This window comes from Oncorhynchus clarkii, chromosome 14 (assembly GCF_045791955.1).
Source record: "Oncorhynchus clarkii lewisi isolate Uvic-CL-2024 chromosome 14, UVic_Ocla_1.0, whole genome shotgun sequence".
Taxonomy (NCBI): Eukaryota; Metazoa; Chordata; class Actinopteri; order Salmoniformes; family Salmonidae; genus Oncorhynchus; species Oncorhynchus clarkii.
This window is the reverse complement of record NC_092160.1, coordinates 5,858,958-5,886,459: the sequence shown is the minus strand read 5'-3', so window position 1 is coordinate 5,886,459 and position 27,502 is coordinate 5,858,958. Positions and strand designations below refer to the sequence as shown.

Below are 27,502 nucleotides of genomic sequence, written 5' to 3'. Positions count from 1 at the left end.
TTTACTGTATGAAGGACAAGTGTAAAATAGAAACTCTGGGTAGGGACTTTGTCTTTAACACAAGGGTCAAACTCAATATGCTGGGAGGAATGTCGTGAAGAAAACAGGGGCTATAATGGAGACTACAATATTCAGTGTTTTTGTTTTGAAATCTGTTTGCAGAATAATTATCTCCTGAAGCGTATCACCATGAGGAGTGTCAGAGTATGCACTCTCCATCTGACAACCATTCTTACAGGTGAGAGAAACAACCACACATCTACTGAAATATCATGAAAATAAACTGTGAGATATAACATGACTAGAGCCTGAGTCTTTCCTAGTTAGGTTACATGGTAGGGAAAAACTCCTGAACTTTGTATCCAGCTAATTTGCCATAGAGATTGCTCTTTAATGTGGATGGAAAAGAGCATTGATCAGCTTAAAAGGATCTGTCAACATCCCTCCTCCATAACCCACCAGACTGGTCACTTCCGTCATCGCTGTGTAATTGGACAGATATCTGAGTTGTTATTGCTATCTTAACCTTTGACCCTTGACCTGAAGATCTAGCTATTTGATCCCAAACCTGACCTTTTCTTGTTTGTGTTGACTGCAGCTCTTTTACACTTCTGTCCTGAGTTCTGTTGCCTGGAGATCTCCCCTAGCAACAGTGAAGTCGTCATGACAGCGGGTGACTCCATGATCATTACCTGTTCTGGCTGGGGGACGGTCGAATGGAGGTTCAAGCGGGATGACAATGTTCCCTATTTTGGAGTGGAGAACCAGAACACAACCAGTGTTCTCATTCTGGACAATGTGACGTGGAGCCAAACGGGAGTATATGTCTGTACCGAGGCTTGGACTGACGAGACTATAGAGGTGGCAGTCTTTGTTCCGGGTGAGAACACTGTTATAACTTTAAAATTAGATTAAGATCACTTTATTGGTCAATTAGACACATGGTCCAATGAAAATGGTACTTCTTCTTTTAACACAACCCCTACAAGAGACACACATACAGCTTTTTTTGGAGAGGTGCGCAGGGCTGCCACGCTCGGCACCATTGTAGTGTGGTTTAAGTGCCTTGCTCAAGGGTACAGCGGCATCTAGGATTTGACACCAGCAACCATCTGGTTACTGGCTCGTCTCTAACTGCTAGGCTACATGCCGCCCTCTTTACACTCTGTCACAGCTATTGTACTTTTACAAAGATAGGTTAGGTTAGACAACTGTTATGTTCCCACTGCCCAGGCAAATATTGGATATTGTGACAGCAAACTACACTTATAGGCCTCAATATCTTGGTTCAATCATAATATAAAGAAAATATTTTTATTCCTCATATGGTGTGAAATGTTTCCTCTTATCCCTCAAGTGATGCTAAGTCTTCCCGTCCCTCGTCTTCCTCACACAGATCCTGATGTGTGGTTCATTGAGAGTTTCCACGGCATGGTGACCAAGACCAGCGAGGAGGGGATCATCCCGTGTGTGGTCACCAACCCCCAGATCAACGTCACCCTCTACGAAAGAGACAGTGACATGCACCTGAAGGGGGTCTACATCCCAAGTGAGGGCTACAGGGCGCCACTGGAGGACAGGACCTATGTGTGCCGAGGAGAGCTGAACGGGGAGGAGAAAGAGTCCCAGGCTTTCTACGTATTCAGCATTGTTGGTGGGTACCTGGACTGAGGCTGGGGCTGGGGGTCAGAGATGGGCCTGGGGATGTAACAATGAAGGAGACTAGAGAAGGCTAGAGACCTAGCGTTTCATGACATTCATTGTACTGTACAGGCCATGCACGTCATTGTTGATATGCATGTCTGGATGTAACAACGACAGTATTGCAAGGGTATCAATCTATGGTCTCAAGCTGTTGTATATCAGTGATATTGCTAAGTAAGCAATATGTTCTCTTTCACCTTACGGTAATGTCTAAAAATAACAAGGAACTCATTATCTCTATCCCGCTCTCCCTCACATCCATTTCTTTCTTTTCTTCGCTTTCCACACATTTCCCGTGTTAGTTCCGGAGACGATCGACGCCTACATCAATGCGTCTAAGACGGTGCTGAAGCAGGGCGAGCCTCTGACCGTGAACTGCACGGTGCACGGAGTGGAGCTGGTCTTCTTCTCCTGGGACTATCCCAATAGAGACGTGAGTGGGAGAGAAGAGAGGAGAACAGGCATAGAGCAAATTACATCAAGATGTCTGTGTAGCCACACCTAGATGTGTTAAGTCCCCAGGAAATATCATTCATAACAGACACATGGTTTTCATATCATCATTCATAATACACTATCTTTTTGGGGGTGAAAGTGTTTTACCTCTACGGGGTCGGTGTCCCTATACCGGGGCGTTTGAGCTAACGTGAGCTAATGTAATTAGCATTTTGTAAGTAACAGCAAACTTTCCAGGACATATGTCTTCTATGGCCAGAAAGCTTAAATTCTTGTTAATCTAACAGTAGCTACAGTAGCTATTACAGTGAAAAAAGACCATGCTGATGAGAGTGCACAACAACAAAAAATGTATCACGGAAACTGGTTTGATACATTCACCTCTGAAGGTAAATAATGTACTTACATTCAGTAATCTTGTTCTGATTTGTCATCCTGAGGGTCCCCGAGATAAAATGTAGCATAGTTTTGTTTGATAAAATCAATTTTTATATTAAAATGTAGGAACTGGGTTTTATAGTTTGAACCCCTGCTGTCTCTGGCTCTACACCCACCCCGCCCGGCCATTTAGATGCGTGAAAGTTAGTGTATTAGCTAATGATCCATCATGTATGACATTCCTGGGAGTGTGTGAACTTACGTTTTGTATTACCATATAATTTGTGTATGTTCTCTATAGCTATGTACTTGTAAATGTATAAATTGACCATTTCGGCACATTTGGGCACACTTGATACAAAATATTGTCCAGTATTGCAATGCTTCACTGGATCAATCTTAAACTTTGCACACAATATAAAATTGTGCCTAATCTGCAATATTATATTATGGCCTTTCACTTGCATTTGTTTATTTTATCTTTTACCAGATCTAATGTGTTATATTCTCCTACATTAATTTCACATTTCCACAAACTTCAAAGTGTTTCCTTTGAAATGGTTTCAAGAATATGCATATCCTTGCTTCAGGTCCTGAGCTCCAGTCAGTTAGATTTGGGTATGTTATTTTAGGCAATTTTTTTTATTTTTAACTGTCACATCCTTAAGAGGTTTGAAGGCCCTTGTGATAGGATTTCACTGATAGATATACATGTGGATAAAATCAACACATCCTGTTAAACTAGTAGAATCTGATATTACTTAGTTTGTACTTCTATAGCCTTCTCTCAGAAGGAATACAAAATATATGCACCCCTTTCCTCCCCTGTGTCTGTCAGGTGGACTCCATTGAGCCTCTGACTGACGTCCTGTCATCCCAGAAGATGCGCTCACGCCTCATAGTCTCCAAGGTGACGCTGGCCAACACGGGCCAGTATGCGTGTCATGTCCACGAGGGTGTCCAGGACCAGAGAGCCACAGCCAATGTCAACATCACCATCCTTGGTGAGAAGGAGACAGGAAGAGACTCTCTAAAAACAAACAAAGACTGGATAGATTATTATTAAGGCAATTTTTTTGAGACCGAAAGAGCATCACTCATAATATGAACCCCAATGCACTACGCGAGAGAGAGTTCTATTAAAAATAAACCACATGTAATTTTTTTTATTTTTATAATTTAGCTAGTGAACGTCACTGAACATACAAGCACAACATCTGTGTTTTGTGTGAGATAGTCAATTAAAATCAAATAACATTGAATTATTATTTCTGATAACATTATGTACAAAGTGTCCAATCTGAGAGATATTGTCGAATCAGAATCAGCACTGTGCCTTTACCTTAGAAGTCACTTCAAATAATTGAAATTCATTCAACTTAACTGCGTCCAACAAGCTTCTAAAGGGAAGTCAGCAGAAAGTTTTTTGAATGGTAAAACCCAACATTTTTTCTCTATCACCCTCTTTGAGGATTGGAAGTAGCCAAAGAGACAGTCGTGCCTCTGTGAACGCTTACCCTATTCCCACTGAGGTTGTGTTATATTTAGGCCACAGTAAGTCAAACATGTATAAACTGCCTTCTTCATACAGCCAGGGCATTCATGTTGCAAGTCTTTCTCTCTACATGGCTCTGGGCCAATACTCTGGACAGCACACTGGAAATGACAGATCCTCGTTTCAGTCTCGAAACAGTTCAACCATTTGACTAGGAAGCTTTGTAATCACCTCAGCCTATACAATATGGAACCACTATACTTAGCAGCCATACTGTAAACACAGTGAATTACACTTAATACTCTTAAATAGTAGTTACGATAAAGGAGAAGAAAAATAAACTTTTGATAACTTAAGATTAAGAAAACATTGGCTGCAGATATGGATCACAAATTTAAAGGCCTCTTCCCTTGCCCTGGGTGCCTGTCTGTTTCAGCTTCTCAACTCCCATTTGTCAAGCTATTTATTCCTTAACGCAGGCTACATGTTCTTGCAGAATGTTCACAGAGGTACTATACTTATTATGCGTTTACTAACTAATGACAACCTTCTTCTGTCAGAGCAAGGCTTTGTGGAGCTGAGGTCCGTCCAGGATCGTAATGTCTCGGCCCAGCTGCACCAGAACGTAGAGCTGAGGGTGGAGATTGAAGCTTACCCCCCTCCACGTGTCCGCTGGACCAAAGATGATGCCACGGTCAACGGGGACAACGTCGTAATCACCAAGCAGGAGCATGAAACCAGGTGAGACAACCTGGACGACGATCAATTCTAATCAATCTGGAGATTGAATTTCTCAGATTAGATCAATAGAGTTTGTTCTATTTGTCGTCACATGTAAGTATAAAACAGATCAGGCAACCAGATTTACAATCCCACTTGTGTGGTATGCAATGCATTACATTAGCAACTAATTGGGTAATTTACCCCTCAGAAATGGTCTTAGTCTGCCTCTGGTTCCTGCTGGGTGTTGGGTTACCTGCTGTCTAGGCTTCATCTGCTGTTGACTGATAGAGACTGGGTGTCTCAGGAGGTTTTATGGTTTTAGCGATGTTGATGGATTTATTAAGATAAACCCATTTTTCCAGGATCAGTGAACCAACATTTTTAACTGTGTGGTTTCCCATTATCCTTCTATCTCAGGTACGTCAGCACGTTGACCCTGGTGAGGATCAGGACAGAACAGAAAGGCCTCTACACCGTTCACGTCGCCAACGGCGATGACGCCAAGAAATTGACCTTTGATCTAGAGGTCAAAGGTGAGTCGCCTTTGCAACCAACGTAAACCAATGTGGTGTATATCAGTCGTCTGTTAAGTGGTTCCTTCTCCTCCTTTACTTTTTGTCATCAGCACTGATTTGAAAGAACTGCATCCACCATGGATGTAGCTCCATTTCTTTCACACTCCCTATGCTTTGAGATCAGTATAAATAAATGAGAGGCTGATGATAATAAAAAGTAACTTAAGACTATTGAAATTACACCCTGGCTCAACATATACCTACACTTATCGTCTAGATTCATGGGATATGTCGTTCCTAATTCTGTACCCCTCTCTGTGTAGTCCCCCCTCAGATCACAGACCTGTCGGACCACCACCTCCCTGGGAAGAGGCATGCAGTGACCTGTGTGGCTGAGGGGGTACCTTCCCCCACCATCCAGTGGTTCAGCTGTGACAGCATGCTCAAGTGGGTCATGTCATCATTATCACACTGTCAGTGTCTGGCATTCTGTCACACTCTGGACACTAGAGGGCAGACTTAGCTTGTTTCGTTTTAGTAATCACAGTTTAAACTGATATCAGGCCAACTATGGGTTATCAGACAGCTTCTATACCAGAGTACATTAGCTCACAGCATTTACCTCAGACACACCTGAGTGAAGGTAGCAGTAGTAGTAGTTCACCTTTACTACTGTACTATTGAAACACCTGTAGTTATCATCATAACATCTCTCCCAGGTGCAGTAACCGGAGCACAGTGTGGCAGCCCCTAGTGTCAGACCCTGAGACCCTGAGCGTCCAGACCAACGTCAGCTTCAACGAGAGCCGTATGGTGGGCCAGGTCCGCAGCCAGGTCATCTTCCACAAGCCCCAGCAGGTGAGCGTCCGCTGCGAGGCCAGCAACGAGAGAGGACTCCGCAGGAGGGACGTCAAACTGGTGTCCAGCAGTATGTATCTAAAGACCGAACCAAACAATGATGCTATTGCCATTATCGAAGAACAAAATTTTTATCTATGGGGATATTTGTATTTCGATGTGTATCATCTACCTAAGGGGTTGCATTTATCAAAGTACATACTGTAACTAGACAGTCCTGGAGAGTTGCAGGGTGTACTGTGCAGGCTGTTGGTTCCAGTCCAGCACTAGCACACTTGATAAATAGTTTATGTATAAATAATGGTGTGAATGTTAATACTAGGAACAAATGTTCTCTGTGACTATGTCGACTATGTCATAGTTGGATGTTAATGTTCTGTGTTGTGTTCTAGCTTTTTTCTCCCAGGTGGCAGTGTTGGCTGCGGTTCTAGCGCTGGTAGTCATCGTCATCATCTCCATCATCATCCTCATCGCTGTGTGGAGGAAGGTGAGACTGCACAAAGACACAGTGAACAATGTTAAAACAACTATGCAAACTATGCAACTATGCAGTACAATTACTAACTCACTCATCTCAATGTGCCTGAGTGATTGGGTAACTCTTTCTCTTGTGTGTTGCCTCAGAAGCCTCGCTATGAGATCAGGTGGAAGGTGATCGAGTCAGTGAGTCTGGACGGACATGAGTACATCTATGTTGACCCCATCCATCTGCCCTATGACCTTGCCTGGGAGATGCCCCGAGACAGCCTGGTGCTGGGTAAGGACCAGGAACCATGGGGGAAGGGGGTGCCAATGATGTCTATGGGGGTACCCCAAATCTTTATTTGATAGTGTATTTAATTAATAGAGACAGATACAAGTTACTGTTCATATTGACTGTTCTGATTTGGGCAATGTTTGTGTTTTGTTCCAGGTCGCACTCTTGGGTCCGGAGCATTCGGCAGGGTGGTCGAAGCGACCGCGTATGGTCTCAGTCATTCCCAGTCCAGCACGAAAGTGGCAGTGAAAATGCTCAAATGTAAGTGAGAACAATCATCTTCAGCATAGAGGTAGTTTTAAGCCTGTATGCAGTCTGTTTCATGCTTTAGTTCTCTGACCTCTGAACACTCCTCCAGCCACGGCCAGGAGGAGTGAGACCCAGGCTCTAATGTCAGAGCTGAAGATCATGAGCCACCTGGGGCCTCACCTCAACATTGTCAACCTGCTGGGGGCCTGCACCAAACAGGGTGAGCCCTGCCCCCTTCACCACAGCAACAATCACAAGCTCACAACCTAATGTCATTAGTCTCTGAAATCCCAGACCTAGGGCAACAGCATGTACAGTGGCTTGCGAAAGTATTCACCCACCGTTAGCATTTTTCCTATTTTGTTGCCTTACAACCTGGATTTAAAATGGATTTGGGGGGGTTTGTATCATTTGATTTACACAACATGCACAACAACACTTTGAAGATGCAAAATAATTTTTATTGTGAAATAAACAAGAAATAAGATGAAAAAACTGAAAACTTGAGCCACCTTTTGCAGCAACTACAGCTGCAGGTATCTTTGGGTGTCTGTATAAGCTTGGCACATCTAGGCACTGGGATTTTTGCCCATTCTTCAAGGCAAAACTGCTCCTTCAAGTTGGATAGGTTCTGCTGGTGTACAACGATCTTTAAGTCATACCACAAATTCTCAATTGGATTGAGGTCTGGACTTTGACTAGGCCATTCCAAGACATTTAAATGTTTCCCCTTAAACCACTCGAGTGTTGCTTTAGCAGTATGCTTAGGGTCGTTGTCCTGCTGGAAGGTGAAACTCCGTCCCAGTCTCAAATCTCTGGAAGACTGAAAAAGGTTTCCCACAAGAACTTCCCTGTATTTAGCGCCATCCATCATTCCTTCAATTCTGACCAGTTTCCCAGTCCCTGCCAATGAAAAACATCCCCACAGCATGATGCTGCCACCACCATGCTACACTGTGGGGATGGTGTTCTCGGGGTGATGAAAGGTGTTGGCTCAATTTTAGTTCATCTGACCAGCACTTTCTTTCATATGTTTGGGGAATCTCCCACATGCCTTTTGGCGAACACCAAACATGTTTGCTTATTTTTTTCTGGCTTCCTGGCCTTCTTTTATAACTTCCATAAAGCCCAGTTCTGTGGAGTGTATGGCTTAAAGTGATCCTATGGACAGATACTCCAATCTCCACTGTGGAGCTTTGCAGCTCCTTCAGGGTTATCTTTGGTCTCTTTGTTTCCTCTTTGATGAATGCCCTCATTGCCTGGTTCGTGAATTTTGGTGGCCGGCCATCTCTTGGCAGGTTTGTGGTGCCACATTCTTTCCATTTTTTAATAATGGATTTAATGGTGCTCTGTGGGATGTTCAGTTTCTGATATGTTTATATAACCCAACCCTGATCTGTACTTCTCCACGACTTTGGACCTGACCTGTTTGGAGAGCTCCTTTTCTTCATGGTGCCGCTTGCTTGGGGGTGCCCCTTGCTTAGTGGTGTTGCAAACTCTGTGGCCTTTCAGAACAGGTGTATATATATACTGAGATCGTGTGACAGATCATGTGACACTTAGATTGCAAACAGGTGGACTTTATTTAACTTATTGTGTGACTTCTGAAGGTAATTGGTTGCACCAGATCTTATTTAGGGGCTTCTTAGCAAAGGGGGTGAACAGATATGCACGCACCACTTTTATTTATTTCTTCAAAAAAAACAAAACAAAAAAAATTAGAATCATTTCACTTCACCAATTTTGACTATTTTATGTATGTCCATTACATCAATTTAATTCAATTAATCAATTTAAATGACAGGTTGTAATGCAACAAAATAGGAAGGGGGTGAATACTTATGCAAGGCACTATATGCTGGAACATTAATGTGGGAGTTAAGCCATCTGCCTAAGGAGACAATAACATCATAGTTACAAACTTTTCTTTTTACTAACCATGTAATTGTACAGTGGGGAGAACAACTATTTGATACACTCCCAATTTTGCAGGTTTTCCAACTTACAAAGCATGTAGAGGTCTGTAATTTGTATCATAGGTACTCTTCAACTGTGAGAGACAGAATCTAAAACAAAAATCCAGAAAATCACATAGTGTGATTTTTAAGAAATTCATTTGCATTTTATTGCATAACATAAGTATTTGATACATCAGAAAAGCAGAACTTAATATTTGGTACAGAAACCTTTGTTTGCAATTACAGAGATCATACGTTTCCTGTACGTTTCCATACAGACCTTCTCCAGATCCTTCAGGTTTCGAGGCTGTCGCTGGGCAATAAGGACTTTCAGCTCCCTCCAAAGACTTTCTATTGGGTTCAGGTCTGGAGACTGGCTAGGTCACTCCAGGACCTTGAGATGCTTCTTACGGAGCCACTCCTTAGTTGCCCTGGCTGTGTGTTTCGGGTCGTTGTCATGCTGGAAGACCCAGCCACGACCCATCTTCAATGCTTTACTGAGGGAAGGAGATTGTTGGCCAAGATCTCGCGAAACATGGCCCCATCCATCCTCCCCTCAATACGGTGCAGTCATCCTGTCCCCTTTGCAGAAAAGCATCCCCAAAGAATGATGTTTCCACCTCCAAGCTTCACGGTTGAGATGGTACTCATCCTTCTTCTTCCTCTAAACACGGCGAGTGGAGTTTAGACCAAAAAGCTCTATTTGTGTCTCATCAGACCAGATGACCTTCTCCCATTCCTCCTCTGGATCATCCAGATGGTCATTGGCAAACTTCAGATGGGCCTGGACATGTGCTGGCTTGAGCAGGGGGACCTTGCGTGCGCTGCAGGATTTTAATCTATGACTGCGTGTGTGTTACTAATGGTTTTCTTTGAGACTGTGGTCCCAGCTCTCTTCAGGTCATTGACCAGGTCCTGCCATGTAGTTCTGGGCTGATCCCTCACCTTCCTCATGATCATTGATGCCCCACGAGGTGAGATCTTGCATGGAGCCCCAGACCGAGGGTGATTGACCGTCATCTTGAACTTCTTCCATTTTTTAATAATTGCGCCAACAGTTGTTGCCTTCTCACCAAGCTGCTTGCTTATTGTCCTGTAGCCCATCCCAGCCTTGTGCAGGTCTACAATTTTATCCCTGATGTCCTTACACAGCTCTCTGGTCTTGGCCATTGTGGAGAGGTTGTAGTCTGTTTGATTGAGTGGTGGAAAGGTGTCTTTTATACAGGTAATGAGTGGAGAACAGGAGGGCTTCTTAAAGAAAAACTTACAGGTCTGTGAGAGCCGGAATTCTTACTGGCTGGTAGGTGATCAAATACTTATATACTTATGTCATGCAATAAAATGCTAATTAATTACTTAAAAATCATACAATGTGATTTTCTGGATTTCTATCTCTCACAGTTGAAGTGTACCTATGATAAAAATTACAGACCTATACATGCTTTGTAAGTAGGAAAACCTGCAAAATCGGCAGTGTATCAAATACTTGTTCTCCCCACTGTATGTGTAATACAATATTTCACACAAACTCTTCCCCAATGAAGATAAAAATGTCCCTTTTGTGGCACCCAACCTCTCAGGCCCTCTCTACCTGGTGACAGAGTACTGTCGCTATGGAGACCTGGTGGACTACTTACACAAGAACAAGCACTCGTTCCTGCAGTACTACCTTGAGAAGAACCAGGAGGACTCTGGCTGCCGCATCTCTGGAGGGAGCACCCCTCTCAGCCAAAGGAAAGGGTAAGAGCTACCTCCTCATTTGGTGGTTCACTCAGGTCTTCATTTGGAAGATAAAGAAGAGGTTATATTGGCCAGTGAGTGGATAAAATACTCAGGCCCTGAATGGGAGAAAGACATACACTACCATTCAAAAGTTTGGGGTCACTTAGAAATGTCCTTGTTTTTGAAAGACAAGCACATTTTTGCCCATTAAAATAACATCAAATTGATCAGAAATACAGTGTAGACATTGTTAACACTTCTTTGGGACTGGGGGGCAGTATTGAGTATCTTGGATGAATAAGGTGCCCAGAGTAAACTGCCTGCTACTCAGGTTCAAAAGCTAGCAAATGCATATAATTAGTAGATTTGGATAGAAAACACTCGGAAGTTTCTAAAACTGTTTGAATGATGTCTGTGAGTATAACAGACCTCATATGGCAGGCAAAAAGCTGAGAAAAAATCCACCAGGAAGTGGGAAATCTGAGGTTTGTAGTTTTTCAAGTGATTGCCTATCCAATATACAGTGTCTATGGGGTCATATTGCACTTCCTAAGGCTTCCACTAGATGTCAACAGTCTTTAGAACTTTGTTTCAGGCTTCCACTGTGAAGGTGGAGCGAATAAGAGCTGTTTGAGCCAGGTGTCTGGCAGAATGCCATCAGCTAAGTCATGCACGAAGCTGTGAGAGTTAGCTGCGTTCCTTTTCATTTCTAAAGACAAAGGAATTGTCAGGTTGAAACATTATTGACAATTTATGATAAAAACATCCTAAAGATTGATTCTATACATCGTTTGAAATGTTTCTACAAACTGTAATATAACTTTTTTGACTTTCCATCTGAACTTAGCGATCGCGCATTCAGCATTTAGTTTACTGGGCTAAACGCGCGAACAAATAGGAGGTATTTGGACATAAATGATGGACTTTATTGAACAAAACAAACATTTATTGTGGATCTGGGATTCCTGGGAGTGCATTCCAATGAAGTTCATCAAAGTTAAGTGAATATTTATAATGCTATTTCTGACTTTTGTGACACCTCTCCTTCTTTGGAAAATGGCTGTATGTTTTTCTGTGACTAGGTGCTGACCTAACATAATCGTTTGGTGTGCTTTCGCTGTAAAGCTTATTTGAAATCGGACACTGTGGCTGGATTTACAAGAAGTTTATCTTTAAAATGGTGTATAATACTTGTATTTTTGAGGAATTTTAATTATGGGCTTGAACCAGAATAGAAATAGAAAGACGAGTGTGAGCCCCTGGTGCACAACTGAGCAAGAGGACAAGTACATTATAGTGTCTAGTTTGAGAAACAGATTCCTCACAAGTCCTCAACTGGCAGCTTCATTAAATAGTGCCCGCAAAACACCAGTCTCAACATCATCAGTGAAGTGGCGATTCCAGGATGCTGACCTTCTAGGCAGTACACAGCATTGTACGAGATCTTCAGTTTCATGCCAATTTCTCGCAAGGAATAGCCTTCATTTCTCAGAACAAGAATGGGCTGACGAGTTTCCGAAGAAAGTTCTTTGTTTCTGCCCATTTTGAGCCTGTAATTGAAACCACACATGCTGATGCTCCAAATACTCTAAAGAAGGCCAGTTTTATTGCTTTTTTAATCAGGACAATAGTGTTCAGCTGTGCTAACATAATTGCAAAAAGGTTTTCTAATGATCAATTAGCCTTTTAAAATTATAAACTTGGATTAGCTAACACAACGTGCCATTGGAACACAGGAGTGGTGGTTTCTGATAATGGGCCTCTGTACGCCTATGTAGATATTCCATTAAAAATCAACAGTTTCCAGCTACAACAGTCATTTACGACATTGACAATGTATACACTGTATTTCTGATCAATTTGATGTTATTTTAATGGATAAAAAAATGTGCTTTTCTTTCAAAAACAATCACATTTCTAAGTGAATTGTAGTGTACGTATGTAGGATCTTCATTTAATCACCCTGTTGCAGGATAACTTTTCTGCAAGGCAGGAAATGTAAACGTGTTGTGTATTTGAGCTTTAAAAAGGCTTCTGAAGTTTGTCATTTCCACTTTGAAATTTCAGACTTGTTTTTCCCTTACAAAAAATGTATCAACCACAAAAATGTCCATTCATTATAATCCACATAATAATTTCAATTTCCTGCTGCTGCAGGGTTATTACATTTAGATCCTACATCTGTAGACATTCAATTACAAAATGAGGCCGTACAGACAGAGATGACCATGTGTTTTTTAATTTATTATACTTTACCCTAATGTGTCCCAAATATCTTGGCAGCTACGTGTCATTTGGCAGTGAGTGTGACGGTGGTTACATGGACATGAGTAAGGACGAGCCCACAGTGTACGTCCCCATGCAGGAGCTGAAAGACACCATCAAATACGCTGACATCCAGCCTTCTCCCTATGAGTCTCCCTATCAGCACGACCATTACCAGGAACAAGGTATAGAGTCCAAGAAATACAGAGCCATAACAAAGCTCAAGTGTACTGTATACTTTGTATATTTTAGGTCTGTTATATGTCAAACATATGGGAAGCACATGAGAAGAGAAAGCACAGGAGGATGGGTTAGTTGTTCATTTGACCTACAGAGCCTCTATGTACACTGAGTGTACAAAACACTAAGGACACCTGCTCCTTCCATGGCATACACTGACCAGTTGAATCCAGGTGAAAACTATGATCCCTTATTGATGTCACTTGTTAAATCCACTTCAATCAGTGTAGATGAAGGGGAGCAGACAGGTTAAAGAATGATTTTTAAGCCTTGAGACAACTGAGACATGGATTGTGTATGACATCAATAAGGGATCATAGCTTTCACCTGGATTCACCTAGTCAGCCGCCAAGGAAAGAGCAGGTGTTAAAATTCCGCCGAAGAGGATGGCTGACGTTTTACATGCCCGTAACCAATTGTGCTATTTTGTTCATTTTTGCGTTGTTTGGAAAATGTTTTACTTATTTTGTACATAATGTTGCTGCTATCGTCTCTTATGACCAAAAATAACTTCTGGACATCAGAACTGTGATTACTCACCACAAACTGGAAGAAGCTTTTTCCTTTAACGAGTCTGATGAGAAAGATATACTGCTCTCCTGGAACAGGCCCAAATCCCTGTCATTTGCGTGAAGAAAAGACAGAGTAAAAGAGGATGCAGATTGGGCTGCCTTTAGAGAATCCGTAGGCGAGCGAGTAAACGACCACTGCCATCAACTTGCTAACATGCAATCATTGAAAAAGAAAACATTAAGAACTGTAATATCTTGTGTTTCACCGAGTCGCGGCTGAATGACAACGTGGATAATATAGAGCTGGAGGGATTTTTAATGCACCGGCAGAACAGAGAAGTCACGTCTGGTAAAACGAGGGGTGGGGGGTGTGAGAATGTTTGTCAATAACAGCTGGTGCGTGATCTCTAATATTAAAGAAGTCTCGAGGTATTGCTCGTCTGAGATGGAGTACCTCATGATAAGCTGTAGACCACACTGTCTGCCAAGAAAGTTCAAATACATATTATTTGTAGTCTATTTACCACAACAGACCGATGCAGGCACTAAGACCGCACTTAACCAACTCTATAAGGCCATAAGCAAACAAGAAAATGCTCACCCAGAAGCGGCACTCCTAGTGGCTGGGGACTTTAATGCAGGCAAACTTAAATCAGTTTTACCAAATTTTTATACCAGCATGTCACATGTGCAACCAGAGGAAAATAAAGTCTAGGCCACCTTTACTCCACACACAAAGATGCGTACAAAGCTCTCCCCCGCCCTCCATTTGGCAAATCTGACTATAATTCTATCCTTCTGATTCCTGCTTACAAACAAAAACTAAAGCAGGAAGTACCAGTGACTCAGTCAATACGGAAGTGGTCAGATGAAGTGGATGCTACACTACAGAACTGTTTTTCTAGCACAGACTGGAATATGTTCCGGGATTCATCCAATGGCACTGAGGAGTATACCACCACAGTCATCGGCGTCATCAATAAGTGCATCGACGACGTCGTCCCCACAGTGATCGTACACACATATTCCAACAAGAAGCCATGGATTACAGGCAACATCCACATCGAGCTAAAGGCTAGAGCTGCAGCTTTCAAGCAGAGAACACTAATCCGGACGCCTATAAGAAATCGCGCAATGCCCTTGAGACGAACTATCAAACACGCAAAATGTCAATACGCCGATCCGATGTGGCAGGGCTTGAAAACTATTACAGACTACAAAAGGAAACCCAGATGCGAGTTGCCCAGTGACGCGAGCCTACCAGACGAGCTAAATGCATTTAATGTTAGCTTCGAGGCAAGAAACATTGAAGCATGCACAAGGTCACCAGCTGTCCTGGATGACTGTGTGATAACGCTCTCGGTAGCTGATGTGAGCAAGACCTTTAAACATATCAACATTCACTAAACCGCAATGCCAGATGGATTATCAGGACCTGTACTCAAAGCATGCACGGACCAACTGGCAAGTGTCTTCACTGACATTTTCAACCTCTCACTGACTTAGTCTGTAATACCTACATGTTTCAAGCAGACCACCATAGTCCCTGTGCCCAAGGAAGTGAAGGTAACCTGCCTAAATTACTACCGCCCGTAGCACTCATATTGGTAGCCATGAAGTGCTTTGAAAGGCTGGTCATGGCTCTCATCAACAGCATTCTCCCAGATACCCTAGACCCACTCCAATTCACATACCACCGCAACAGATCCACAGATGACACAATCTCAATCGCACTCCACACTGCCCTTTCCCAGCTGGACCAAAGGAACACCCATGAATGCTGTTTATTGACTACAGCTCAGCGTTTAACACCATAGTGCCCACGAAGCTCATCACTAAGATAAGGACCCTGGTACTAAACACCTCCCTCTGCAACTGGATCCTGGACTTCCTGACGGGCCGCCCCCAGCTGGTAAGGGTAGGCAACAACACGTCTGCCACGCTTATCCTCAACAGTGGGGCCCCTCAGGGTGTGTACTTAGTCCCCTCCTGTACTCCCTTTTCATCCACGACTGCGTGGCCAAAAACTGACTCCAAAACCATAATTAAGTTTGCTGACAACACAACAATGGTAGGCCTGATTACCGACAACGATGAAACAGCCTATAGGGAGGAGGTCAGAGAACTGGCAGTGTGGTGCCAGGACAACAACCTCTCCCTCAATGTGAGCAAGACAAAGGAGCTGTTCGTGGATGACAGGAAAAGGAAGGCCGAACAGGCCCCATTATCATCAACTAGGCTGTAGTGGAGTGTGTCGATAGTTTCACGTTCCCTGGTGTCCACATCACCAACGACCTATCATGGTCCAAACACACCAAGATTGTCGTGAAGAGGGCACAACAAAACATTTTCCCCCTCAGGAGACTGAAAAGATTTGGCATGGGTCCCCAGATCCTCAAAAGCTTCTACAGCTGCACCATCGAGAGCATTGTGGCCGGTTTCATCACCGCCTGGTATGGCAACTGCTCGGCATCTGACCATAAGGCGCTACAGAGGGTAGTGCGTACGGCCCAGAAACCCAGGACCTATATAGTAGGTGGTGTCAGAGGACAGCCCATAAAATTGTCAGAGACTCCAGTCACCCAAGTCATGGACTGTTTTTGTCTGCTACCGCATGGCAAGCGGTACCGGAGCGCCAAGTCTAGGACCAAAAGGCTCCTTAACAGCGTTTACCCCCAAGCCATAAGACCGCTGAACAATTAATCAAATGGCCACTGGACTATTACATTGACCTCCCCCCCGCCCCCCCTCCATTTGTTTTGTACACTGCTGCTACTCTTTGTTTATTATCTGTGCATAGTCACTTCACACCTACCTACATCAAACCTGGCCACTGGACTTTATTGTAATGTTAATGTGTTACCTTTATTCATTTTAGTTTATTCTGTAAATATTTTCTTAACTCTTCTTAAACTGCACTGTTGGTAAAGGGCTAGTACATAAGCATTTCACGGTAAGGTCTGCAAGGTGTGACAAATAAAGTTTGATTTGTATTTTATTTGTTATTGATGTTTCGTACCCTCAGTGTATACTGTCCATGTGTATCACCTGAACATCTATTCAACTTTACATTGTCTCTCTTTGTTACCTCATTAATGAACCCTGCCATCCCTGTCTCTGCTCTCCCTCCAGACCAGATCACAACGGACCCTGCCCTGTTCATCAGTGACTCTACTACACTTAGCTATACTGACCTCATCGGCTTCAGCTACCAGGTGGCCAAAGGCATGGAGTTCCTCGCCTCCAAGAATGTATGTAATGTTTTATTTACTCAGCCTTTATTTATTACATGGAATCTAAACTTTTATTGATATATATATTTATTTATCATTTACCCTTTATTGAGCCAGGCACAGTAATTACAGAGCTGTAGATATGGATATAGAATGTACTTCACCATCAATAGTTAATGTCCAGTCTGACCTTGGCTTCCTATAACCCGGTTGTTTACATGGGCAATCAAGCAGTTGAAACAATAACAAAGCATCTTCCCTGCTAATGTTTTGGTTAAAAGCTGATAGACGGGGCTGGAGAAATGTAACCACTCTCAAATAGACAGAGCTATGGATGCAACAACTGATCCAAAATGACATATCAAATTATAGTTTGATATGTCCACTAAACAAAAATATAAACACAACATGTAAAGTGAGCTGAAATATAAGACCCCAGAAATGTTCCATATGCACAAAAAGCGTATTTCTCTCAAATTTTATGCACAAATTTGTTTACATCCCTGTTAGTGAGCATTTCTCCTTTTACCAGATAATCCATCCACCTGGTAGGTGTTGCATATCAAGAAGCTGATGAAATGGCATGATCACTCCACAGGTGCAAATTGTACTGGGAAAATAAAAGGCCACTTTAAAATGTGCAGTTTTGACAGAAAACACAATGCCACTGACGTCTCAAGTCTTGAGGGAGCGTGCAATAGGCATGCTGACTGCAGGAATGTCCAACAAAGCTGTTGCCAGAGAATTTAACGTCAATTTCTCTACTATAAGTCGCCTCCAACCTCGTTTTAGAGAAATTGGCAGTACGTCGAACCAGCCTCAGAACCGCATACCACGTGTATAGCATTGTGCTTTAGCATGATTATGCACGGCCCCATGTCGCAAGGATCTGTACACAATTCCTGGATACTGAAAAGGTCCCAGTTCTTCCATGGCCTGCATACTCACCAGACATGTCACCCATTGAGCATGTTTGGGATGGATTGACGTGTAGCGTGTTACATTTCCCGCCAATATCCAGCAACTAAGCACAGCCATTGAAGAGGAGTGGGACAACATTCCACAGGCCACAATCAACAGCCTGATCAACTATATGTGAATGAGATGTATGGCCCTACCTTTAAGGTATCTGTGACCAACAGATGCATATTTGTATTCCCAGTCATGTGAAATCCATAGATTAGGGCCTAATTTATTTATTTTATTTAATTGATTTACTTATATGAACTGTGCCTGAGTAAAATATTTGAAACACTCAGACATAATTTACAAACTAAGCATTTGGGTTTAGTGAGTCCTTCAGATCAGATCCAGTAGAGATGCCAGGTATGTTCTCTTTGATAAGTGTGTGAATTGGACCATTTTCCTGTCCTGCTAAGCATTCAAAATGTAACTAGTACTTTTGGGTGTCAGGGAAAATGTATGGAGTAAAAAGTACATTATTTTCTTTAGAAATGTAATGAAGTAAAAGTAAAAGTTGTCAAAAATATAAATAGTAAAGTACAGTTGCCCCCCAAAAATACTTAAGTAGTACTTTTAAAGTAGATTATACCACTGACCGGATCAGAATCAGAATCAGAATCCCATTTATTGTCCTACAATAGGAAAATCTTGGTCCAGCTCACACAGGAATACCTAAAACAAATATGAAAACACAGAAGAAACAAACAACAGTGTTGGTGATGCTTACAGAGGACTTGGTGTTATCTATTCTCACGGCCTGAGGTCTGCCACTTAAAGAGTTGTGGATCCAGCGAATGATGGTGGGAGATATGTCTAGGTTACTGAGCTTCTGGATCATCGTGTGTCGTTGGATGGTGTTGAAGGCGTAGCTGAAACCCACAAACAGGATGTGTGCGTAATTCCCCATTCCCTCCAGGTGTTCCAGGAGCCTGTGCAGGCTGCAGACCACTGTGTCAGCCGTTCCTCTCCCTGCTTTGTAACAAACTGGTAGGGATCAAGGGAGGAGTGAACGGTGGGTAGTAGTAGGATGTTAAGAACCAGTCTTTCCAAGAATTTCATGATCAGTGACTTGAGAGCAACATGCCGGTTGAACTCAGTCGAGGTAGACATTTTAGGAATGGGCACGATGGTAGATGTTTTCCATAGGGTGGGATTGTGCCAGTGGATCGCGGTAGGTGAATGGCTATGGATGGGGCTGAGCTCAGCAGCTCATGCTTTTAGGACTCGACACTTTATCCCGCCTGGCCTTGCACATACCGAAGCTTTCCGCTGGTATGCCGCCACCTCTTCACTGAAGAGTGGGCCATGGGAATCAGTAAAGTGGAGGGCATCCAGCAAGTTCTCACAGCTTCTGGATCATAGTGGGTATCAAAACGTGGGTATCAAATCATGAGAAGAAGTTTCTTTGTACTCCCTGAAGAAGGCCATGCAGCCGAAACTTTGTTTCTATTGAACATGCCATACAAATCAAGGCATTTTAATAATTCATTAAATGAAGAGTGCCTTGGTCCTCCTTGCTTTTTGATAACCATTTTACCCCTTTCACCAAAGAGCACCTTCTGTCTACCAAAATCGACTATTGTGTACCTTAGCAGCGCTTCCCTTCCTCCTCTTTTTTTCTACTTGAGAAGAAGTTGTTGAGGTTGTTGGACAGGGCGAGTGGGTCATCATGGGCCGGTGGAGATGGTTTGTCAGAGTAGCCTGCCAACTTCCTGACTTTTTGAAAGACCTGCTTATTGTGGTATGGAATTTCATCAATGTTGTTGTTGGGTATTACAGTAAAGCTCATGAGGCATATATACGTCCTATGCTTCAAGAATCAACGGGTACATAATGTATCACACATTTCCAAAAATAAAATGTAGCAACTGCAGATTGCCCATTTAAAACCCTCTCCTCCCCAGTGTGTCCATCGTGACCTGGCCGCCAGGAACGTGTTGATCTGTGAGGGGAAACTGGTGAAGATCTGTGACTTTGGCCTAGCCAGAGACATCATGCACGATTCCAACTACATCTCCAAAGGCAGCGTGAGTGGCAGGCTCACTAAGGGTCACTCATACACATACACATTAAATAAGACAAAGTTTGAAAGATAACATTAAAACACCATTTAAACACCATAAATTACAACTTTCTTCTGACTTAAATTGTAAGCCATAACTTCTGCTGTAACCTACCTTTAAGTACCTGGCTGATGCTAACGTTCTCTCTAATTCTGGCCCTCTCAGACATTCCTGCCCCTGAAGTGGATGGCCCCAGAGAGTATCTTCCATAACCTGTACACCACCCTAAGTGACGTGTGGTCCTATGGCATCTTGCTCTGGGAGATCTTCACCCTTGGTAGGTGGACGGGAAATGGAATCCATTCATTATTAACTGATAGTTCAAAGAGATTACTGTTTGATTAAATCGAAACAACCCATTAACTGGATTTCGTTCAGAAAGGTCAGTAGTAGCATGAGCGGTCTGATGACCTCGTTTATTTAATGTATGTTAGTATAGAGGTTTCAAAAGGATGTCAATACCGTGTTTAAACAAACAGGCAATAAAGTTATCTTAAGAGGATAAGACAATCAGCATGTCTAATCCTGAATCTATTTAGGGTCAGATGAGGTTTTGTTGTTATTAGCTACAGTCTGGGTTTATTATCAATTCATTTTGGGATTTTTACAAATGCTTTTGGAACGGTTGTGATAAGAAGAGTACTTATTGAGAAGTGGTTAATTTAGCGTGAAACAGCGTGAACAGTGTTTTTCGTAGGAAACCAAATATGTCATGATTCTTGTTTCATTCGAGATTTGAGAACTTTTGGACACTCCTGATTCAGCATGATCAGCCTTTAAATACTTGAATGGTTGATATTTTATCAGGAGGAACCCCTTACCCTGACCTTCCTATGAATGAGCTGTTTTACAGTGCCTTAAAGAGAGGCTATCGCATGGCCAAACCTAACCACGCCACAGACGAAGTGTAAGTCTCTACCATCACTCTCAAACTCCTCTCTCTAACCATGTCTTCTGTCAGTTCTTTTTTAGTGACAAGTTCAGTTAAAATGTTCAACTAAGGAAGTCATTCTGTCCTCCAGTTATGAAGTGATGCAGAAGTGCTGGGATGAGAAGCATGAGAAGAGGCCAGAGTTCTCCTTTCTGGTGCACACCATGGGGAACATGCTCACTGACAGCTATAAAAAGGTATCCTATTAATATAGGGTTTTTTCCCTTTACACATTGCATCTGAAGACCAACAGTATTTCCACATCCATCTATGAAAACGATCACATTTTTTGCTAAATGCAAAATGCATCATACAGGGATGATTTCTGTATTTTGTAAGTTACATATCTTAAAAACCTGATTGCTGACAAGTAAAACATTTTGGGACTATGTCAAGAATGGACGAATGAAACAAATACCAAAATATAGTTTTTGGGTGGGGTTTTCCTTTAAGTGTGTATTGACTATGGACAGATCTGACATTGATCACTGAGATGTATCTAATTGACTAATTATTGGTACAGAGATACTGCCAAGTCAACGACGAGTTCTTCAAGAGTGACCACCCGGCCGTGGTCAGAACCAAACCCAGGCTCTCCTCCCCCTTCCTCACCCCAGCCATCACCCCCTCCACCGCCCCTGACTCCCTCCAGGATCTCAACCCCTACCCCCTAACTGGAGACTTTAGACCGGAGGCAGATGAAGAGGAAGTGACTACCTCCTACAATGACTACATCATTCCCATCCCGGACCCCAAGCCTCAGGAGGAAGTCTTCTCCGAGGCCAACCGCATGCCAATGGAAAGCCCCGCGAGGTATGGCTGTCTAAAGTACTTCCTGACTACAAACACTGACTGACTGACTGCAAATGTGTGCCAAATGCTGAGCATGCAGGAAAGACAATGCATATTTACTCTAGAGGACCTTGTATAGTTACAACACCAACACACAGAGCCATACGTGGGATTTCAATAAAAATTGGTCTTATCTTACCATGTATACACTGTGTGTACTAAACATTAAGAATCCAATCAAAATCAAAGTTTATTTGTCACGTGCGCCAAATACAGTTAAATGCTTACTTACAGGCTGTAACCAATAGTGCGGAGAAGGGGAAAAAAGTATGTGTGTGTGTGTGTATAGGTAAGTAAAGAAATAAAACAACAGTAAAAATACATTTGAAAATATAGTAGCAACGCTATATACAGACACCGGTTAGTCAGGCTTATTGAGGTGGTATGTACATGTGGGTATGGTTAAAGTGACTATGCATATATGATGAACAGAGAGTAGCAGTAGCGTAAAAAGAGGGGTTGGCGGGTGGTGGGACATAATGCAGATATCCCAGTTAGCCTATGTGCGGGAGCACTGGTTGGTCAGGCCAATTGAAATAGTATGCTCATGAATGTATAGTTAAAGTGACTATGCATATAAGATAAACAGAGAGTAGCAGCAGCGTAAAAGAGGGGTTGGGGGGCGGCACATAATGCAAATAGTCCGGGTAACCATTTGGTTACCTGTTCAGGAGTCTTATGGCTTGGGGGTAAAAACTGTTGAGAAGCCTTTTTGTCCTAGACTTGGCACTCAGGTACCGCTTGCCATGCGGTAGTAGAGAAAACAGTCTATGACTGTGGTGGCTGGGGTCTTTGACAATTTTCAGGGCCTTCCTCTGACACCGCCTGGTGTAGAGGTCCTGGATGGCAGGCAGCTTTGCCCCAGTGATGTACTGGGCCGTACGCACTACCCTTTGAAGTGCCTTGCGGTCGGAGGCTGAGCAATTGTCATACCAGGCAGTGATGCAACCGGTCAGGCTGCTCTCTATGTTGCAGCTGTAGAACCTTTTGAGGATCTCAGGACCCATGCCAAATCTTTTTAGTCTCTTGAGGGGGAATAGGCTTTGTTGTGCCCTCTTCACGACTGTCTCGGTGTGTTTGGACCATTCTAGTTTGTTGTTGATGTGGACACCAAGGAATTTGAAGCTCTCAACCTGCTCCACTACAGCCCCGTCGATGAGAATGGGGGCGTGCTCGGTGCTCCTTTTCCTGTAACTCCACAATTATCTCCTTGGTCTTGGTTACATTGAGGGATAGGTTGTTGTTCTGGCACCACCCGGCCAGGTCTCTGACCTCCTCCCTATAGGCTGTCTCATCGTTGTCGGTGATCAGGCCTACCACTGTTGTCATCAGCAAACTTAATGATGGTGTTGCAGTCGTACCTGGCCATGCAGTTGTGGGTGAACAGGGAATACAGGAGGGGTCTGAGCACACACCCCTGGGGAGCTCTAATGTTGATAATCAGCGCGGCAGATGTGTTGCTACCTACCCTCACCACCTGGGGGCAGCCCGTCAGGATGTCCAGGATCCAGTTGCAGAGGAAGGTGTTTAGTCCCAGGATCCTTAGCATAGTAATGAGCTTTGAGGGTACTATGGTGTTGAACGCTGAGCTGTTGTCAATGAATAGCATTCTTACATAGGTGGTCCGTTTGTCCAGGTGGGAAAGGGCAGTGTGGAGTGGGATGGAGATTGCATCATCTGTGGATCTGTTTGGGCGGTATGCAAATTATGGTGTGTCTAGGGTTTCTGGGATAATGGTGTTGATGTGAGCCATTACCAGCCTTTTAAAGCACTTCATGGCTACGGACGTGAGTGCCATGGGTCTGTAGTCATTTAGGCAGGTTGCCTTTGTTTACTTGGGCACTGGGACTATGGTGGTCTGCTTGAAGCATGTTGGTATTAACGATTCAATCAGGGACATGTTGAAAATGTCAGTGAAGACACCTGCCAGTTGGTCAGCACATACCCGGAGCACACGTTCTGGTAATCCATCTGGCCCCGCAGCCTTGTGAATGTTGACCTGTTTAAAGTTCTTACTCACGTCGGCTACGGAGAGCGTGAACACACAGTCGTCCGGAACAGCTGATGCTCTCATGCATGCCTCAGTGTTGCTTGTCTAATATTGAGATGCACCCTGCACCCCCCTATTTTTCCTTAGAACAGCCTCAATTCGTCGGGGCATGAACTCTACAAGGTGTCAAAAGCATTCCACACGGATGCTGGCCCATGTTGACTCCATTGCTTCCTACAGTTGTGTCAAGTTGGCTGGATGTCCTTTGGGTGGTGGACCATTCTTGATACACACAGAAAACTGTTGAGGGTGAAAAATCCAGCAGCGTTGACACAACCTGGTGCACCTGGCACATACTACCATACTCCATTCAAAGACACTGTCTTGCCCATTCACCCTCTTAATGTAAGGTGACCAGATTTCTGAAATTAAAACCGGGGACCTTTCCAGTTCGGCGGTAAATATATAATTAAAATATCCAATGTTATTATCTATGAAATAATAAAGGGGGACAATTCCGGTTACATGTATTTAGTCTAACAGGTACACTGTGATAGAGAAAACAACTATATTACAGAAACACTACAGATGAGACAGAACTGTCCAATCTGAACAGCCATTCAGTGGTCCTGGTAGTCTGGGTAGAACTGATCTGAACAGCCATTCAGTGGTCCTGGTAGTCTGGGTAGAACTGATCTGAACAGCCATTCAGTGGTCCTGGTAGTCTGGGTAGAATAAGAGCAGAAGAGAATATGAGCAAAACTGAAAAAAACAGACAATAGTCTATGTGAAATACTTAACAACATAATAAAGAAATAAGACGGTGATGAGGTTGGTAACTACATAATATACTTATACCAATCTAATCTGTGTATTTCTCAGAAGAATGTATCTTCTTTAGGATTGCTCTGTCTTTGGCCAGCTTCTCCATGAACTCCTGGCAGGGGAGGTTGAAGTTTGTCTTCACAATAAGCATGGCCTTGATGGTAGAAACAGTGAACCCATTTCTTGCTGCTGTCCATATATCATTCATTTGGGAGAACACTCTCTCGACTGGTGCATTACTTCCAGGTAAGCACATGATAACAGATGCTAATCTAGCCACGTTAGTGTGTGGGATGTCGTTCTCTTCGAAGTGGGTAATCACCGTGCTCCATCTCTGACTAAGCGGTGTCTCAGATGTTTTCCATTCTTCAAGTGATCCCCCCTTTAGGAACTCTTGCAGGCCAGTAACCTCGTCAAACAATGCATCCTCATTGATGGTCACATTGGGGCATTTTTCCTGCAGTGTGCCTGCTGCCTTCTGGATCTCTTCACGCTGAGGTTGCCTTTTTAAAAGGAGACCATGTAAATATTTTAGATTATCTGTGTGCTTTCCCCATGCTTGCAAGTAGTTCACAGCCGTAGTGAAGAATGATTGGGATGTTTTGAGAAAGCTCTCTTTAGACATTGCTCCATTTTCCTCTAGCTCTCTCAGAAGTCCTCTGACCAAAACTGGAATGAAATTGTCTTCACACCTTGTAGTCAATTTTGCCTCAACGTTTCTCAGAATTGCAGATGACTCCACAAAACAGCAGTCCTGGCCTTCAAGCATCTTGATCTTGTCACTGAATACAGTCAGGTTTCCATGGACTAAGGCCAGCCAAAGTTCAATCAGTGGATCTTCAAACATTGCTCACAGGACAACAAGGCATTTGTCTTCAGAAGAAAAAAGGATTTCAATGGCACATACATTTTCAGCACTCTTTCTAGAGCAGGGAGCATGGACAGCCAGTAAACATTGCTGTGTCCTAAAATGTTATGGTACTCCTGGCCAACAAACTTACGAAAGCTCTTCAGTCTTTCTACTCTGACGGTGAAAATATGAAAATATGAAAATATCTTTGTGAGCAGGTACTCAACATCAAGGGGAATCATATCCAAAGCTGTTTTGGCCGTGTTTGGTCTGTTTTGGCCATGTTTGGTCTGTTTTGGCCGTCCCACTGCAGAGCATTTTTAACTTCGGTATGGACACAGCCTATTCAGTCCACCAAAATTGGTATTTGTGTTGTCGGCAGAGAATGCCACGACTTTGTTTTCCAGGTTACATTTTTGGATGACCACCAGGACCTCAGCTGCAATCTCCTCTGCTGTTTCTCCTTTCAATTCAACAAAATCGAGCTGTTTTGTTTCCACAGATGTGTTGCCATCATATATCTTACAATATCTGACTACTATTGGCAGCAGCTTTACATGTCCATGATTGGACGCATCAATGGACAGGGACACAAATTCAACCTGGTCTAGGTCCTCTGTTACCAAAGTAGTTGCCCATGGTGCTAAAACATTACTCACTATGGCTTCACATTTTGTCCTAGCACATGTAAACTTCAGCTTATAAAGCTTCCATGTCAGTTGTGCTGTGCAGTCCATAGATCAGTAACTATGATTGTGTCGCATAGTGTGGTATGCAAAGACACCCTCCTGCACAGCTAAACCATATTCTTCTTGGGAAGGCTCTACCTTCTTGAAGAATGTGGTGACAGAGGGCAAACCAACACGGGCAATCAGAGAGGCTTTATGCTTTTTCTTCTGTTGATGTTCTACCACTGCCGTTCTTCCCCCGCTCCCAATTGAAAAATACGAATTACAAAGGGTGCAGTTAACCATTCTATCGTCTTGACCGGAGTGTATAAATGGAAATTCTCTCATCGTGTTGTCATCAAAATGGCATTTCCGTTTCTTGGAAAGAGCCATTGTACCTCCTCTGTCTGTTCTTCTTCACTCTCCTTGTGTCACTCTTCTTACTCTCTTAATTTTTTCTTCTCCTCCAATCTTTCTCCTCCTCTTTTCTTCACTCGTCTTCCTGCTTTTTCTTCCTTTCCTTCTCTTTACCTTTCCACCTCACTCTTCTACACTCTCCTCACTTCATTCTTTTTACTCCCTTAATTTTCCCTTCTCCTTCCTCTCCAATCTTTAATCATAAATAGTACACTATTAGATAAAATACTTTGGTTAACAGATTCCCATTACTTGCCTCATTTTTGTATTTTCTCTCAAAAACATTGTTTGTAATAATAAATTAGCAAGCTCTGTAATCATATCTTTACCTTTCCTCCTCTCTCTTTCATTCTTCTTCCTCTTCAGTCTTCCTCCTCTCCACTCTAACAGAAAACATTATACTAATGTTATTGTCACGCCCTGACCTTAGTTATCTTTGTTTTCTTCATATTTTTGGTTAGGTCAGGGTGTGACATGGGTGATTATATGTTTTTGGCCTGTCTAGGGGTTTTGTATGTTTATGGGGTTGGTACCCAGTCTAGGGGTTTTTGTATGTCTATGGTTGCCTAGATTGGCTCTCAATTAGAGGCAGCTGTTTATCGTTGTCTCTGATTGGGAACCATATTTAGGCAGCCATATGCTTTGGGTATTTTGTGGGTGATTGTTTCCTGTGTCAGTGTTTGTGCCACACAGGACTGTTTTGTTTATATTCACTTTGTTATTTTGTATTCTGTCGTATTCAGGTTATACTATTAAAACATGGACACTTACCACACTGCGTATTGGTCCTTGCTACTCCTCTTCAGACGAAGAGGATGATATCCATGACAGTTATCCATAAAAATGTCCAAATATATTTTCACCCTACTAATGCCAAA

At 43.0% G+C, this 27,502-nt stretch overlaps 1 protein-coding gene across 2 annotated transcripts in view; it reads left to right on the top strand.

Annotated features, from left to right (window-relative positions):
• The window catches only part of LOC139366170 (platelet-derived growth factor receptor beta-like), a 59,748-nt gene that overhangs the window by 29,293 nt on the left and 2,953 nt on the right, over positions 1–27,502 (top strand). Inside the window, exons 2-22 of one of the 2 annotated variants that reach the window (XM_071103345.1) lie at positions 163–238; positions 599–880; positions 1,397–1,654; positions 2,007–2,137; positions 3,377–3,542; positions 4,594–4,774; positions 5,174–5,289; positions 5,595–5,718; positions 5,991–6,199; positions 6,522–6,616; positions 6,754–6,886; positions 7,043–7,147; positions 7,245–7,355; positions 10,674–10,833; positions 13,099–13,265; positions 16,965–17,083; positions 19,933–20,055; positions 20,257–20,368; positions 20,899–20,998; positions 21,114–21,219; positions 21,546–21,835. In XM_071103345.1, the coding sequence (XP_070959446.1) occupies positions 190–238; positions 599–880; positions 1,397–1,654; positions 2,007–2,137; positions 3,377–3,542; positions 4,594–4,774; positions 5,174–5,289; positions 5,595–5,718; positions 5,991–6,199; positions 6,522–6,616; positions 6,754–6,886; positions 7,043–7,147; positions 7,245–7,355; positions 10,674–10,833; positions 13,099–13,265; positions 16,965–17,083; positions 19,933–20,055; positions 20,257–20,368; positions 20,899–20,998; positions 21,114–21,219; positions 21,546–21,835 (3,137 nt within the window). In that variant the 5' untranslated portion in view covers positions 163–189. The remainder of the gene's footprint in view (positions 1–162; positions 239–598; positions 881–1,396; positions 1,655–2,006; positions 2,138–3,376; positions 3,543–4,593; positions 4,775–5,173; positions 5,290–5,594; positions 5,719–5,990; positions 6,200–6,521; positions 6,617–6,753; positions 6,887–7,042; positions 7,148–7,244; positions 7,356–10,673; positions 10,834–13,098; positions 13,266–16,964; positions 17,084–19,932; positions 20,056–20,256; positions 20,369–20,898; positions 20,999–21,113; positions 21,220–21,545; positions 21,836–27,502) is intronic. The other variant, XM_071103346.1, reaches the window with a different exon arrangement.